Below are 17096 nucleotides of genomic sequence, written 5' to 3' on the forward strand. Positions count from 1 at the left end.
GCAAGCTGATGCTACCTGTGCCACTGGGTGCTCCATACTGATATTGTTATATGCTGAGGATGCTGTTTTGCTATCTAGGACCCCTGCTGGCTTGCAGAAACTGATAAATGCTTTTGGGGAATTCATGGCCTCCAAGAAAATGGTGATTAACAAATCTAAAACTTTTACGATGGTTTGCAGGCACAAGCATAAACAATGCAGATCCTTTTTTTATTGATAATACCCCTGTTGTTAAGTAAACTCCTTCTGCTATTTGTATTTCTCATTTACGGGCAACGGTTCATCGACAAAACAGATTTTAAACACTAATGCCAAAATGAGCAGAGTTTCACAACGGATTTTAAGATGTTTCTCTAAATTAGGAAGTCAACCCTTTAGAGAAATGGCTGATATTTACAAGGGTAGAGGGGTGACCACTGCCACATATGGGGCTGGACTTTGGTGTTATGCCTCTAGCATTGCCTTCCAAGTTGAGGAAAACAGCTTTCAAAACAGTTAATATGTCTTCCTGCTTCTTCTTCAACTGCGATTGTTCATCAGAAGGTCGGCTTGTAGTATTTAGAAGATATTCTTTTGGTAAGACCACTGTTATTATGTCTTTTTCAATAGGCAAAGGAGGAAACTAGCTTTACTAGATCAATTATTTTATATTGCCTCACCCTGGATAATGTTCCATGCATCCCCTGGTTAGCTTATAAACATTCATAATTTAGTATGCTGTTTAAATTGCCTAAATGATCAGATCTTGCACAGGTGTTATCATTAACTAAGATGTTTGTTAAATACACATTTTTTAAGTACAGATCTGACCGGCGAATGGATGTTGACAGCACAAAATCGTCAGTTGCCCTCTGTATGTCATTTGACTTAGAGGAGGGTGGTAATTGTTATTTATCCTGTGTAACAAATATGCAGCATAGTTTTATCTCAGTAATACTGAGATGTGGTGATGTGCATCCTTAGTGGCCTTTCCAAATATGAAGTTTTGCCCCTCAGATACAAGCCCATGCCAAGGTGATGGTCTAAGCAAGAAAAGTACATTGCACGTTCTGCTGTTTTGTCATTTTTATCGGAATCTTGTTTTTTTTTTACTTTACACCTATTTTTGTTGCACAAAATATTACATCTTATAAAGTTGCCACGAAATATTTGATTGCACTAAATGGATCATCTGTGTCTTATAATGTTGCCCTTTTTATTCTGAAAGCCATTAATGTTAGGAAAAGTGTTATATATTAGCGGGTCCTCGATTTTAAATTATGTAATGATTATATGGAGAAAGGACTTTATGTGGTTACCATGATGTTTTTATTGTATTTATTACATGCTTTATGCACTTTTATGGCTGTTCTAACTAGCCACATAAACCTTTATGAACTGAACCGAGAGTTTGACTTTGCAGGTAACTAGATGGTCATGTGAATCAGAAAATCTCGAAATGAATTACAGAAGCACGTGGGGCACGCACAGTGTAGACAAGGAAATGTAATTGACTAGAGACACATGTTTCTCCTTATAGAATATCAGTATTCAACCATGTTTGCAATTTCTCCACCAACCAAATGAGCATGAGGGTCAATAAATAGGGCAATAAATAATAGAGTATACACTCCATCATCTGTAAAAATTAAGTGCCTCATTTAGAGTTCATCAGGCGGGTTACTCTATCACAAACTTCACGGATACCCAGTCCACAGTATTGCAAGGGCCATAGAATACAATGGACTGGTAATATGGCAGACAGAATATCTGTCCATTTGTGACTGATTAATGACCGCGATACCCTAAATCAGGTCCTGAGTTTAGTTTGGCATGCTGTTCTATTGATTGATCATTGTTTATGTTCTGTTATGTTTTCTCTATTATAGTCTAGAACAACGTGGATGAACCCATTAATAAACCCTCATGCCAGGACGACTCAATTCTGAGTGCTGCAATACAGAAAAACCCAATGGGTTTAAGAAGAACCCTGACCCACCAACCTAGTTGGCGGCATGCTTCATCATTGCGTTCCCAGCTGAGCTACCGAATGCAACTCAGCTGTGCTTCGACGCCTGTGTTACAGCGGAGCGGGTTTTGATTTTTGTGAAGTGTGGTCAGAGAGGTGATATCAAAAATGTCTCTGGGATCCCTTCCTGAAAAAGTTTTATTCCTGTGGTCCTAGGACACACTAAAAACAATGCGGGGATAATATGAAGGTAAACATTGGTCTTCGGTATCCCTTTATGTGTTGGTCGACATGTTTCAGCTTCCCCAAAAATTATTATGAGGCTTTCTTCAGGACCATGTAATGTGAACTGTGATGTGGCAAAAAGTAAGCCATGTGAATTGTCTGCAGCACACACTCTAAGGTGTGCTGTGCATACTGTGTTGTAGCCGTACTTTTGGAACCACTGGCTGGTGAAAATATTAGCTATGTAGATTGGGTAGCTCTAATAGAACACGGAAGGGGGCAGACTCCTGTTGTCAAACATTCATCAAGGTTAACTGCCCACCGATTCTACCTATTCTGGTCTTCTCTGGATCCTGTAGGTATTATAGTCTGTGCCATATGTGCAAGACTGTATTCTTTTTCTGTCTGAAGCTGACAGTAATGCTGCTGAGTTAGATGTGCTGCATTTGGCAAGGAGAATTCAGCATTAGAAAAGCTGCAGTTATTCTGTGGATCTTCATGGCTTTGGAAATAAAGTATTTCTGTACATACTCGTCAGCTCACCATGTTCGGCTTCTTTAAACATATGTCTAGATGGTGTGATTAAAATAGCAGTGTATAGTAAGTATAGCCATATGATCATTTAGTGTCCCTCATGTTATCTGCAATTGTATTACATGCCACAGTGGGCCATAAAGTTGACCATAAGGCTGGCTGAATACAATTACTGCAAAACATTTGACGTGCCTGTCTGAGCACTATAGAGTCATCCATTCTCCTGTTAATCAATTTTCCAACCAGTAGAAGGTCTTCTAGAGTCACACCATCTCCTGATTGGGACCCCCTGTGTCACCTCACTTTTAGATGGTGAGGTTTGGCAAGATTCTCCAACAGGAACCCAGGAGTTCTGCAGGCGCCCCTTGCGAAAAAAATGTTAGGATATAAAAAGTAAAAAGCTGATCTTACCTTGGCCCTAGTTGTTTCAACCTGGCTCTGCCAGCTCAGTAATTCCAAATCAGCATTTTAAGATGGCAGAACCAGGAGGTGGGAGCACATCTGCCTGGAGCATGTATCCATGCAAATTTCCATCCATCTGCCGGGCGGGGTGGAGTACAGTGTGCTACGAAAGCAGGTTTCCAACATGAATGAACCGCATTGCTCACCTCTGCCATGCCTTGTGTAATGAGTATGGTAGTATTGGTTACCATCTGCTGGTAGCATACAGTACTTTGTATGAAAAGGGCACTCATGTTTTTATACTACTAGTGTCTTAAATACTGAAGTGACACAGAGGGAGGTCCAAGTGTTCATTAACTAAAGCTGTTTCTACCTTCAAGCAAGCAGGGTTCTACTACAACGTTTAACATAGATGAAGCATGTACTGAAACAAATAACACTCAGTCATATAAGATAATTATTGTATGAAGTGTTTGTGTGAGCTAAGAAATTTCTATTAAACACATTTCACCAAGTATTTACATTCCATATGTGTGCAACCATTAAAAAACATAGCTGGTAGGTAAACCTGGAGAAATATCACTTGTAAAAGACATTTATAAATGCATTTGTGAAAGCATGTCAGACACACTGTGTAAAGAATTGTACAATACTTTTGGATTCCATCCATTGTGAAAAGATTCCGGATATGGGCAAAAAAAGAGGCTGATATTCCAGAGAAGAGTAAAAGTAAAACACTGAATTAACACAATACTAAACAGTTCAATACATAGTTATGGGTGTACAAAAAGAAAATATAAGTTTTCACTAAATTAGCCTGTACCAGGGTTTTTTTAAATATAATTTGCATTTAGATGAGAGAAAACAGGTAGTCATACAAAAGTGTTTTATTTTGGAATTTGGAAAACCTAGGAAAAACAATTGCCATGGTCCAACTAATACCCAAGATGGTGATAACAGCATTGTACTCAGGAAATGATAGCGAGGGTAGTAAGGATTCACAGTGTCAAGAGCTGTCAATGGCTTCCACTGGATAAATACTTATAAAGAATGTCCTCCACAACAAATAGTAACCTGGCCAGAGGGGCTGTCATCGACATGACAAAAAATCTTAACTTCATTCTGGTCTATGACATCTTGATTGTTAGTTGAGGGCAATCATACTAAAATGTTTGTCCCTACAGACTACATGACTTAGATATGAAGACAGAGATACATTTATCATGGACAGATTTGAAGGACAGATAGTAAATATGTGACCAAGTGACAGCAGGCATTTTATATAATTCCTGTCTTGATCTGATCCAGAGTCATGAGTCATGAAGTAGTATTAGTCAGTTAAGTGACTTCTTCAGTCCTGCCGCTGATGACAGATTTTCTGATATCTTAATGGAGTTGGATGGAAAGAAAGTGTTTGGGAAAACACCTTATTTACAGAAACAGCTTATATAGTTAAAGCGAGTGTCATCTCTGACCACTTCTGACATGCTTATTCATCATTTCTTTCTTCCTGTTCAACTGATTCCAGACAGGCTTTTATATGAGGTAGAGAACTGTTCTGTGTTTTAGGCTATCAGATTTTACCAATTTGACTACTTTTAATCTTCCTCCTCATTTTTACTCTTATCTGAAAAACTGCTTGACAGCTAGTGTTGCTACTTTTTAAGTAAACACCACAATTCTTGTCCCAGAATTTGTGGTACTATGAGTGTCTTTGTGAACTAACTAGAAGGGCCAAACTTCCTGGATGATTAGCACAAGAGATGACAAAGTTACCACTACATTCAAACTTGCAGACGTTCGGTTGGAAGCTCATGGTCTGAAACATAGTAAAAGAGAATCCCAATTTGAATATAAATACTAAAGAAAGCAAGGGATGTGTAGTTTGGAGGGTTAGCGAGCATATTAGGATAAGGAGAGCAAAACAGAAGACCGAGATTCGAAAGCATTATACGTTTGCATTTCAGGGGAACATACCAGAGACTTTCTGACCTACAGAGACAGATCAGGTCCTCCTAAAGGACAGTATGAATGGGCGTGAGTTATCATGATGTCTAACTGTGACACCAGCAAGTCAGTATCTTACTACAATTTTATCCATCTATATTTGACTGATTTTCTTGGCCTCTGGAGATGAAAGCTAGAATGATGTGGCTGACTTGATTGACTGAAAATTCTCAGGGATTACAGGGCTGGCAGAATATATCCCTAACGTGGTGGTGATCATTTCATATATAAAATAGATGAAGTTCTAAACCAGGAAATGTTCATTTCACCCCTCTGAAGTCCAACATTTACCCTACTGTTGTACTGCCAAGAGTAAGAACAACAAATATAACTCATTCGAAGTCCAACACTTTCCCTATTATTGCGGTGACTGGAGTAGAAACAGTAAATGTAACTCCTCCAAAGTCCAACACTGGCCCTACTGTTGCATAAACTACAGTGGAAATTGTGTATTTAATATGGTTAGACTCCAGTAGTTTTCAAAATATTGATTAAATAGATTTTCCTGTTGAGCTGGGCAATATTAAAACAGGAATTTAAACCAGGAACATTTCCTGTTTTAATATTGCCCAGCTCAACAGGAAAATCTATTTAATCAATATTATGAAAACTACTGAATCACTAAAAACAATGAATAGCATTCATATAGACAATAGTGATGCATACAATTAATATATCCATTGAAACAGATTAAAGTAATAAAAAACCGATATTTTTAACTATTATATTTGTGAAAACAATGTTAAAATCATCAATAATATTTACAATATTACCTCAAAAAAAATATACTTGTCAACAATAGTCATGCGTTACAATATCTATGTGGTACGATATTTAATTTCCAATATTTCTGATTCACAATATTTTTAAATCACTATTTTTGTTCCAAACACCCAGTAGTCATCATCGTCAGATAATTACAGGTTAGGTAAGGCCAGCAGCATGAGATTGGCTCTTGTGTTGTTAGTAGATCATTAGAAAAACTCCACAGTATATGATTGCCCAACTAAATTTAACTTATGAAATCTACCACTGTGGTGAGGGGCGATTCATTTCTGTCACTTTCTTCTCTCTTTGTGAGTAAAGTACCTTGGGGCCCGATTTAGGGGCCCATTACAATGGCGGGCGGACACTGTAAGGGTAAACTGGACCAACTGCCAGAGATGTGGTGGTCCCGCTATGCCAATTAGGATGTGCCCACCACCCTGGCGGTTGCATCCTGCATATTATGCATTGTGGCGGGTGGTGCGGTCAGCAGCACCCGCCGCATGTGTGCATTGGCACGCACAACGTGACAGGCACCGCACAGGGCCTGCTACCTTGTGTATGCCAATGAAGGGGGTTACCATAGGTACCCCCAAGTGCACCCCCCCGAACCCCCAACACCCTGGGGGCATGCAAAAGGCCCCCAATATCAAAGATTGCCTGCCTTTCCATGGCAGCATAGCCACCATGGAAAGGACTTTTTCCATAAAAGCCTCATCATATGGATGGCGGTGCCTGCGAGTCACCACCACCATATTATCTGCATTTTCCGCTCGGCAATCTGACCGGCAGAAAAGCGACAGACAGTCTTCCCATCTGCGGCGGTGCCTCTAGCCATACTAATATGGCGGGGTAGGTGTCCCAGTGGCATTTGGCAGGCGGATCGCCACTGCCGGGCCAGCGGTGGGCACCCCAAGCCCGGCCGTAGTGATCTGCCCATGATTGTTATAGGCCCCTTAGAGTTTGGCAGAGATTTACCGCCAACTAAAGGTCCACCCACCTCATTTAGAGTCGGGCAGACATTCAGTTTGTCTATGACAGAGACTAATCTGTCTACACCACTGAAATACACCTTCGCCAATGCTATTTAGATTGATTGAACAAATGGACGGTTTTCACTGCCAGTCACTGCTGGGTGAGGGGGTTATTTGTTTTTTTCTCAAACTGATTCAGTCAGAACTGCTTCAGTATCTCGGCCCAAGATGTATACAAAGACTTTGCCACCATAAGCATATTGCTGACATCAAACTGTCTATTATTCAATAGAAGCACTCTCTCCTTTCCCTAAAAACTAATAATATGACATCCTTTGCCCTAAAACTAAGGAATGGCTTAAGGACACGCTATACATAGATTTGTCATTTGGATTGTTGATGGATTGCCATTTTGCTTTCAGTATTGATCAGAATGCCCCTCTCACCCCTGCATCAAGTCCAGTATAACCACTTGTTTTATTGAGAGTACTACCACCAGTTAATCTTCTGCAGTAGAATCACAGATTAACATTTCACTATTGGATCTAAGCTTCCGGTTTCTCTTGTGGGTGATTGTAAATACTTGAGTTCTTCATTGGCCAATACAAACAAAAGAGTTAATCAAACAAGACACCTAAAATATGTTAGGTAGGCAATCCATTGCATTTGCCAAAAATGCTTACATGTATTCATGTTAGCGTTTTATTGTGCTTAAAAATTGTACAATGTATAAACTCAAATTACCTGTGCTTTATAGAGTTTCCCAAATCTCTCCGCGGAATTTGTGGGGACCATCGAGGCACTGATAGTGTGTCTAGAAGATAAATCAAAAGACATAGATCAGATATTCTAAATCAACACAGACATAGAAGTAAAAATCATGGCAATGTAGAAAAATAAGTGCTAATGGAAAAGTACAAATAACGCATTCTGTGATAACAGTGCAAGGAAAGCCACACATCTCTGCATTGTGGAACCAATGGGGCCGATTACGATGGTAGAAGGACCGTCACCGCCAGCCATATGGTGTCAGTCCTTCAGCCATCGGACCACAATTTTCCCCCCACCACATTACGATGGCGGGGATCCAGACTGCGACAGTGATGGATGCAAAGACCATCCGCCACAGAACCACCAAAGGCAATTGTACTGATTGCCTGGTGGATCGATCTGCATCCATAAAATGGTGGCGGTGCCTAGCAGACACTGTCCGCCAAATTAGGATGCTGTAGTCAACCAGCCTTTCCGTGGCGTCGAAACCGCCATTGAAAGGCTGGTGGAGATTGGCTTTGGGGCCCATTGTGGGCCCCCCTTGTGTTGGGGGATAGATGTGGGTGCACTGAGTGCGTACCCATGCTGCTTTCCTACATTTCACTGCACCTAGTGGCTGGCACCATGTTGTGCCTGCTACGTAGTGCAGTAAAATGCACAACATGCATTTTGAACATCCCGCCACAATGTTAAAGTGCAAAATGCGACCACCATGGTGGTGTTGCATCTTAATTGGGTGTGTGGGAACACAGCATGTATTGCGGATGTTCCCAGTCACCACCACGATGGCGGACAGACTCCAGTCCGTCCGCCATCTTAATTGGCCCCAATGTTTGCCACTGTAGAAACAGTACTGTAGCATCCTATGCCACAAAGCAAGATATTGGGTTGCCAAGCAATGTATAAAACTGCAATGGAGAAGTACCTTCTAACAGTTCAAAATGTAAAACTTCACTTCTTTCCCAAACTATTAACTGTGGATTGCTTTAAGGATCATCCCTGTGTCCTTTTATGAATAATGTGTATGTGTTACAAGTTGTCTGGGCTACTCAAGGTATACATATAAGTTATATAACACCAACCTAGTGTTGGCTTCAGGGAATCATGTTACAAAGTAACTAGTTTGACCAATAAGTAGTCATGCCTAATTATTTAACTGATGACAGGTCTGAATAAACCTCAGTTGGCCAGCTTACCACAGTATGAAAACAGAGGTTTAGGACATTGGAGTGTTGAAAGAGGAGGTTATTGATTAATTTACAAGGTCAAATCAAAGTCCTACGGAAGTAGAGACCCCCATGTAATGCAACTGAGAAAGATTTTTTAAGCTGTGGCCATGTTCACAATCCAGGCAGCCCTTATCTATTATTAGCCATATTTGACCCTACGCTTTGGACTTCACTGCGGTCCCCATTCAACACATCCTACTTCTGTGAAACGTAGAGAAAACTTGGTATAGTGGCTGGAAGTCTCTTCACTGCTCATTTCAATCTCTTTTCTAACTTTGTGGCCTGCCGTATTCACTTTTTATAGTATTCCTGACCTAATGATGTTATCCTGATAACTTGACCCAGCATGAGGTCTTACATCTGCATTGCCGTACCAACTGAATTATGTGTATACACAAGAATAAATTGTCATAAGGAGCCCCTCACACCATTATGTAAATATATGTTCATGACCTACGGATGGTATCCGACCACCCTGTGAATTGTACCTTCTGAGCCCTGACGAAGTAATTGTTGGCTAAAGTTCCACTCTGAAACGCGCATCGGCACGGTTTGTTGTTTTGATATGAATAATGGAATGCATGTTTTGTTACTCTTTTGTTTATAGTTTGTTTGGTGTATTGTTGTCTTTCACAATTGAGCCTTGTATGGTATGTCAGGTGTCTGTGTGGCATGTGGTGTCATATTGTTTTTGCATATCCTGTGTAATGTTATTGTGGGGCTGTTCTACTTGAATCTGTGTATAGAGAAGAATTTTATACAAATGAATTTATATATAAAAAAATTTTTTTTAAAAGAGCTTCTTTGATCAAATAAAACAAGGAAAATAAACTATTGGCTGCGGGACAATTATGTTGTTTCCAATTTAGGATGTACCACCAATGTATTATTTAATTCATTGGGAGAGGTTTGTCGTTATTGTTCCTATATTTTCCCTGCCCTCCTTTCCCTATATTCAGGAACTCAGGGACCCTTTATTGTATTCTAGCAAATCAAAGTCCTTAACATAGAAGTTTTATTTTATTGTGTCTATTTTTTTATTTGCAAATGTCCAAAATGAAAACATTTGTTATAATTCAAATAAAAATCCTGACATACACCACACTTTACTTCGATACAAAGCATGAGATTTCAAGAATTTCTGTGTCATCGTTAGATTGTTCCTTGTAATTGTCACACAAGTAGGTGCCCCAGTTATGTGTGCTCTAATCAAGATTAAGAGAATGCAAAATACATTAGGCCTCATTGTCTTTTGACATTAAACAAGGCCTGGGTGAAATTTAATTTAGGAAAGCATAATCTCAAAAACTTTCCGGCATTTTACATTACAACTATTAACAGAAAATTCCTGAGATTACACCTATACATCATGCACAATTTAGCTTTATTTTTTTAGCAAATAATGTTTCCTTGCATCAAAAAAAGTTCCAAAGCCATCACTATGCATAAAAACACATAGGGCCTCATTACGATGTGTGTCAGTGAGTTTCCGACCGTTCGTTTGAGGCTCACCGAACGATATTGTAGGTTTAAAGTCATACCGCCTATTTACAATGCAGGCGGTTGGAGTTTAGACCGGCTGGTTGGACCGACTCACTTCCGATGGGTTCAAGGAGCCTGTTGGCCAGTTGGAGGTCACACGTAATGATCTATGGGGATGTACGTTGTTACAACGCATGCTTTTACCACGCATGCTGTTACAACGCAAGTTTTACAACGCAAACCTTTACAACGCATTGCTTTGGGGGGTGCTGGATAGTGAATAGTTTAATTTACTATTCCACCTCCAGTCCCCGTGGATAGAAGGGAAGGTGTTGGATAGTAAATTAAAACTATTCCCTATCCTAGAGCGCCCCCCAGTGCAATGCCTTGTAATGGTTTTCGTTGTAAAACCTGCGTTGTAAAGGCACTGCGTGGTAAAAGTTGCGTGGTAAAGGATGTTTCCCGATCTATGGGTGGCATTTCCGCAGTGGGGATTCTGATGTCGGTTTTTGACAGTCTTTTCATGTTGGGCTTTCCGACATGAAAAGCCTGTTAGAAAGTGATGTTGGGGCCCCTAGCAGGGTTCCCATGCCTCAGCAGCCTCCTGCTGGAGTCCTGGGGGCACCTATGTTGCCCCCTGTTAATCCCTGCAGCGTGTGGCAAGCACCATGATTTTCCTGCCATGAGGTGCAGTGATTTTTAAAAACTCCCATTTTTGTATGAAAGCTTGTGCTGTCGGCAGTTTGCGAACGCAGCACAAGCTCCAATAGAGAAATGGGAGTTTGCGACTGCAGCATGTGCGGTCAAACCGCAGATCGTCGGTCGGTTGGTCCAGAGACTGTGGCTATGTCGGTCGGAGGCAACTGCAACCTAAATCGTAATAAGCCCCATAATGTTTTGGGTATTTTGCATAACTTTTGCAAAGGCAAGTTTTTTCAAGTTTATTTTGTTTTATGTGGTTCTCCACTGAGGACCACAAATATTTAGTACACCATATTCAATTTTAAACCACTAGGTTAAAAAGTTTTCGTTCAAAAACAAAAAAACAAAAACAAACAAAAAAAGTTTTCGTTCTAATACAAAGTTAAAAATGGTTTTAATTTTTTTTTAAAGTTATAACATACAAATTCATTTGGCGGAGCTTTACATAGAATAATCATTTTGTGTACTGAGTTGATTCTACATTTAGCGTAGACTGGTTGTAGAAACCTTTTTCTTGCCTTAACAACTGTTGCATTTGGGCAGGTGAACAATAGATGCTCTAAGTCCTGCTCTCCACCATTACACAGATTACAAATAGTGCTTTCTTTTAAGTGCCACCTATATATAACGGCTTTTACAGGAAGTATTCCTAATCTGAGCAGCACAATCGATCTCCTAGCCCGATGGTTAAGATTAAATTTAATATACTGTTGAGGTTTCTTGAAAACAATAGATTCTGCAACATTTTTATAAAGAGGCAATTTAAAACAATGCTGAAAGTCAAGGTCAAAGCTAAGTTTTGGGGTAAAATGTCTTAAGAAGAGTTTCAGGTGGGCAGGTGTCCAGGATAGTAGCAGATTAGTATTAGTCTCTGAAAGTTTGAAAGCAATTAAAACATTTCTTGAAAATACATGCTTCGATGATTCGCGTTCAAATATTTCTATTTTAAGCAAGGATCGGAGCGTTCCTTCATCCGCGTGTAGGAGATTGTATGCCCACCTGATGATATTAGCAATTCTTCTGGCATAGGCACTAGTTAGTGAATACTCTAGTCGGAGGGCTTGTACTGGTACTGCCTGGGGCAGCTTCGTGAGTTTCCGTAGGATCTTGCCTTCTTTTAGATCTAAAAAGCTCCATTGGCTTATTGATATGTATTCCAGAGCATATGACAGTACTGGTGGGATCTTTACGCTGTTTACCTTAAGCATGGAGAAGAAGTGTCTTTGTCCAGAAGCGGCGTACAATCTTGACAGTGCTCCCACGTGCATATCCGATTTCCGGGTCAAATTCAGAGTGTGGGGCCTATACTGTAAAGACTTAGTGAAGATTCGACCTAGATAAGTGTATTCATTTACGACTTCCACCTTTTTTTCCCCTAGGGACCAATTGAATTTGATGCTCTTTTTCCTTCCTGAGAACGGGACTATTTTTGTTTTCGCGATGTTCGAGATTAGATAATTTTCCTCCGAGTATTTGTGAAGTGCCTGGAGGCTCCTTTGCAATCCAAATGGGGTTAGATCTAGTACAATTATATCGTCAGCATATAACATCGTATGTATTTTGTGGAGGGCAATTTTTGGTGGAAAGTTACATTTCTGCTGATAACGATGAGGCAAATCACTAAGATACAGGGAAAACAGTAGAGGAGCGAGAAGACATCCTTGCCTTAGACCATTTGGAGTCGGGATAGAACTAGTGAGACCCTTTTCCCATCCCATTTGAACCTGGCACCAGGTTTTTGTATGTAATGATATGAGCATGTGTAATAGTTTATATGGGGATGCCCATTTTGCCAAGTTTTCTCCAGAGTGTTCCTCTATTCACTCTATCAAATGCGGTGGAAAAGTCAATAAAAGCAGCATATACGACCTGAGATTAGCTGTCACGTATTTATCTAGAATGGTTTGTAACATCACAATGTTGTCCGTGACCAAATGCTTTGGCCTAAATCCAGCCTGATATAAAGGAATTTGTCCAGTTGAAAAGGCCCAATCTTTAGGATGATCTAAAACTGTTGCAGTAAAGATTTTTCCTGTTGCAACCAAGAGGGCTATTTGCCTATAGTTACCAGGGTGTAGCCTTGTACCCTTTTTATGTATGGGTATTACTATACTCCCCTCCCATGATTTGGGGATTTCTCCAGTAGTGAAGATATAGTTAAAAAAGGGGAGATAACATCTTGCTCCAATCTTTGGGGTTGCACTGGAGGACCTTGATCGGTATTTGATCTGGACCCGAGGCTCCTGTTGTTCTCGCCTTTCTTATATGTAACTCAATTGAGAAAGGACTAGATACTCCACTATTTAGAGGTTTTATTTCTGCATTCATAGTAAGATTATGGATCATTTCTGAATTGGTGTTTAGTTTGTATAAGTTGGCAAGGTAAAGATCCCATTCCTTTGGAGGGACCGGGATAGCTTGTAGGGCTTTTTTCGTGCCCGTTTCTTTGGCGATTATGCTCCAATAGGCTCGTTGGCTATTTTGCTTCGCTGCTATCTGCAGGTCTGCCCAATTTTGATCTTGTGTTATTCTCTTATTTTTTTCCTTTTCTCTCCTGAGTTGATTTTTTAATTTGGTAATATCTAGCTGTTTATATGGAGAATATTCTAAGAACTGTTCTCTTATCAGTATATTCAGAAGTTTTGTATTGGTCGCTAACTTTGGCCTTTTGTTTTGATTCTTTGTTGTTATTGATTGCATCAATTTTTCCTGCAATTTTTGTGTTAGCTTTTTCATGACCATTTCGTAATTTGCTATCGGATTTGCCGAATGGGTTACTTGCAGAAGTGGCGTAGAATCAATTATGTTGATTATCTTGTTGAATGTAGCCGAATTCCAATGAATACGTCTTTGGCTTGGGTTTGCCAGAACTGTGCTATGGTTGTACATAATTCGACTTGACAAGGTAGATTGTATTTTCCACTCTGTTTTTCCTTGCAGAGTGGCATGATCGCTACCATGAACAAAATTAATTTTAAGTTGTACAACTGATCCATATAAGTCATAGCTACAGATCATATAGTCCAGAAGCGAAGGACTATTATTACCCTGTCTTGTATTTGAGGCGGGAATGTCGCCTTCTACGTTGCCATTCAGTATTACTCCATTTAACACAGGGAGTGATGCTATTAGGATTTTTCCTCTTTTATCCGCCTTGTTTTCTTTAGGCAGTAGCGGAGTGGAAATACCCAAGGCCTCTTCTTTGTGCCAATCTGCCCATTTTTGTAATGACTCGTTAGATATTTTCCCGTTTAAGTCACCCATGATAAAGAACGCTGGATAACCTTGGTTTTCTATTGTTTGTTCAATGTCTTTTAAAATTTCTAAAGCGAGTGTGTCCATTTTTGCTCCAGGGGGGATATAGATGTTATAGATTAGTAGATCTTTTAAAGTTTCTAGAGGATTTGTCCCGTACTTGATCTTGATACATTGGTGGTTATTTGAATTAGTTGGTATTATTTCTTGGGCCCATTTGTAATCTTCATTTAATAAGATAGCTATCCCTCCTTTCGCATGTCCCCGTTCAACCTGCTCTGCAATGGTATCATATACGAATTATTTCTCTTGGCAGAAGTTTTGTGTAGACCACGTTTCTTGGAGGGCCACTATAGCTGGGCAGTTTTTTGTTATTTCAGCCATTTTTTCTTTAGTTTTTCCCACTATGGTCCAAGAGGTGATCGTCAAGCCTGTGCTAAACGGGAAATTTATTGTCCTTGGTTTGTTTATTACGGTTCAGGGTCTCTGAGATCCAGGTCCATGAGTATTCCCCTTTGTTGTTTCCTCGCTGAGGGAATTTTTACTCCAGACTTCTCTTTCACCATTCTTTATGGAGACAAATATATTTTATGCAGTGTGGTCTGGGGGGTTGGTCATGGTGTTAAAGATTTGCTTCGATCGCTGCATTTAAGAGATTCTTCTGTTGTGGGTTTTTTGTGAACTTCGTGCTGTAATACTGTGGTCAGATCGTAACCATATTTATGGAGGGTCTTGCTCTCCTTCAGTATAATTCCTGGTATTACTGGAGACCAAAATTCTACAATTGCTGTCGTTGTTTTTGTTTTTTCCGGGAACGTAACTAATTTAATTTCGTTTCGCGCTAGCGATTGTAATGGTTGGATCTTTTGAAGCAGACTAATAATTTGATCACGATTGTGTTGGAGCGTCGTCTACCGGAAACGATTCTGTAATTTCCAAAAAATTAGGCCTGATTATCTCTGCCTGTGGATGCTTTTTCTGGGTAGAGACAGTTCTTTTTGGTATCTCTCTTAGTGCCGGGCTTGAAGGACCGTGTCTTCCTAGAGAGAAATTTTTTGCCTTTGGATTTCGTTTGCTCAGTTGGTTAACGTTAGGCTGATAATGGGACATTGGTATGGTTTCTTCCTTAAAGAGGCTTCTGAGGGAATAAATCTGGTTATTATCCTAATTAACCTGAGGTTTCATAAAAGATTTCCTTCCGGTTTGAGTTGCAATTTCTTTTTTTAAAGGGAGAAGCGTTTCTGCTGAGTCAGCTTTTGAATTATGAGTTTTCCTCTTTACATTTACCACAGACTCCTGTTATTCTTGTTGATTTCACTTGCTCTTTCTTCTTTTTTCCCTCTACTAGTAATTTTAATATTCCTAGTTGAGTATTGAGGGTTGGGTCAGAGTTTTCCAGTATATTCCATAGATGAATGAGAACTGATTCCAGGATATTTTGCAGGGTAAGCAGAGATTTGGAGACTGGGGTGTAGTTGTTAGAAAAGCCTGTATTTAAGAAGAGAGACAGGTCTGGCGATTTTTCTAGCTTACCCTCTAAGTCAGAAGGTTTTTGCGGAGTGCTATTCTGTATATTTTGAGTCTCCTTTTGGGGTCCCCAATGAAATATTAGGTCCTTGATATTTATGTCTGGACAGGTGATATTATATTCTTGGGATTGTTGTGTTTTGGGTGATTCTGGTATTATTGAACCTGACACATTATGGTTAGTCAAGTCAAGTCAAAAACCACTTTATTTGATTATTAAAAATCATAAAAGCATGCTATACAGAAGTAAAAACAGTTGCTCAAATTTATCATAAAATCAGTTTAAAAAAGAACATAATGTCACATTAAAAACTCAGTTAATCATATACATTACACTTCTGTTATCAAACATCCCTCTCCTGTTGTACTGCTAATCTTAACCTTCTACTGCGGAATGATGTGACCAGAAAACTTGCCACACCAAACATAATTACAGGCAATTCCATTAATTGCAAGTGCCATAGTGCAGGTTTCGACTGAATGAATGCTTTTTCTTTTAACAGTGGAAGAATAAACCTTTTTCTGGCTTTATGATAAAAGGAACAGAAAAACATAAAATGCATAGTATCTTGCAGCGAATAATCATCACATTTACAAGGTGCACTGTCCTCAGGCTTACTCCATCCCTGTATGTCACTTAGAACCATATGGATTTGGTTAGGCCGAAATTTTGTTAGTAACCATATGTGGAAGGGGATCGTAACAATAGAAAGATACGGTTGCATGGTTAAGGATGAGATGAGCAAATAATGAGCCCTAACCGTGGGTTAACCTATTTCTTCAGATTCCCGCCCAGTCTCACAAGACTTGATGAAATTAAATTTCACCCAAGTTAAATCAGCTTTAGTCAGCCCCTCAGTGTTAAAGAAAATATCGGGGCGCCCCAGTTTTGTGGTTTCCATTTTAATATAGGTTAGCCACTGAATTTCCTTCACCTTCTCAAGTTTCATGCAATCCTTGATTATCTTATAGTTTAATTTGAGATTGGGGTTCAGCCATAATCTAATCCATAGAAGGATCGGAGCCATATGTATTGTGTCTGCAAGGTAACCCTTCCCCAGCTCTAGGTGAGTCGCAAAGGTGGCAGTTGGTTGTGGCACGCCCAGAAGGGCACGGAAGAATTTATTTTCTTCTCTTTGGATGGAATCTGCTTTTACGTATCCCCAAATTCCTGCCCCATACCTGGCTATTGACATGGTTTTTGCCCTGTATATGGCTAAAATTGCTTCACACAGTTTTCCACCTAGTCTTTTTGCAAAGCCTAGTATTGCAGCA

The 17096-nt window shown here is 39.8% G+C and overlaps 1 protein-coding gene across 1 annotated transcript in view; it reads right to left on the reverse strand.

Moving 5' to 3' along the window:
* Nucleotides 1-17096, reverse strand: part of KSR2 (kinase suppressor of ras 2) — a 1792292-nt gene that overhangs the window by 934168 nt on the left and 841028 nt on the right. The window contains exon 7 of the mRNA XM_086943271.1: nucleotides 7600-7669. Coding sequence (XP_086799397.1) covers nucleotides 7600-7669 — 70 coding nt within the window. The remainder of the gene's footprint in view (nucleotides 1-7599; nucleotides 7670-17096) is intronic.

The sequence above is a fragment of the Lissotriton vulgaris genome, chromosome 11, assembly GCF_964263255.1.
Source record: "Lissotriton vulgaris chromosome 11, aLisVul1.2, whole genome shotgun sequence".
NCBI classification, from domain to species: Eukaryota; Metazoa; Chordata; class Amphibia; order Caudata; family Salamandridae; genus Lissotriton; species Lissotriton vulgaris.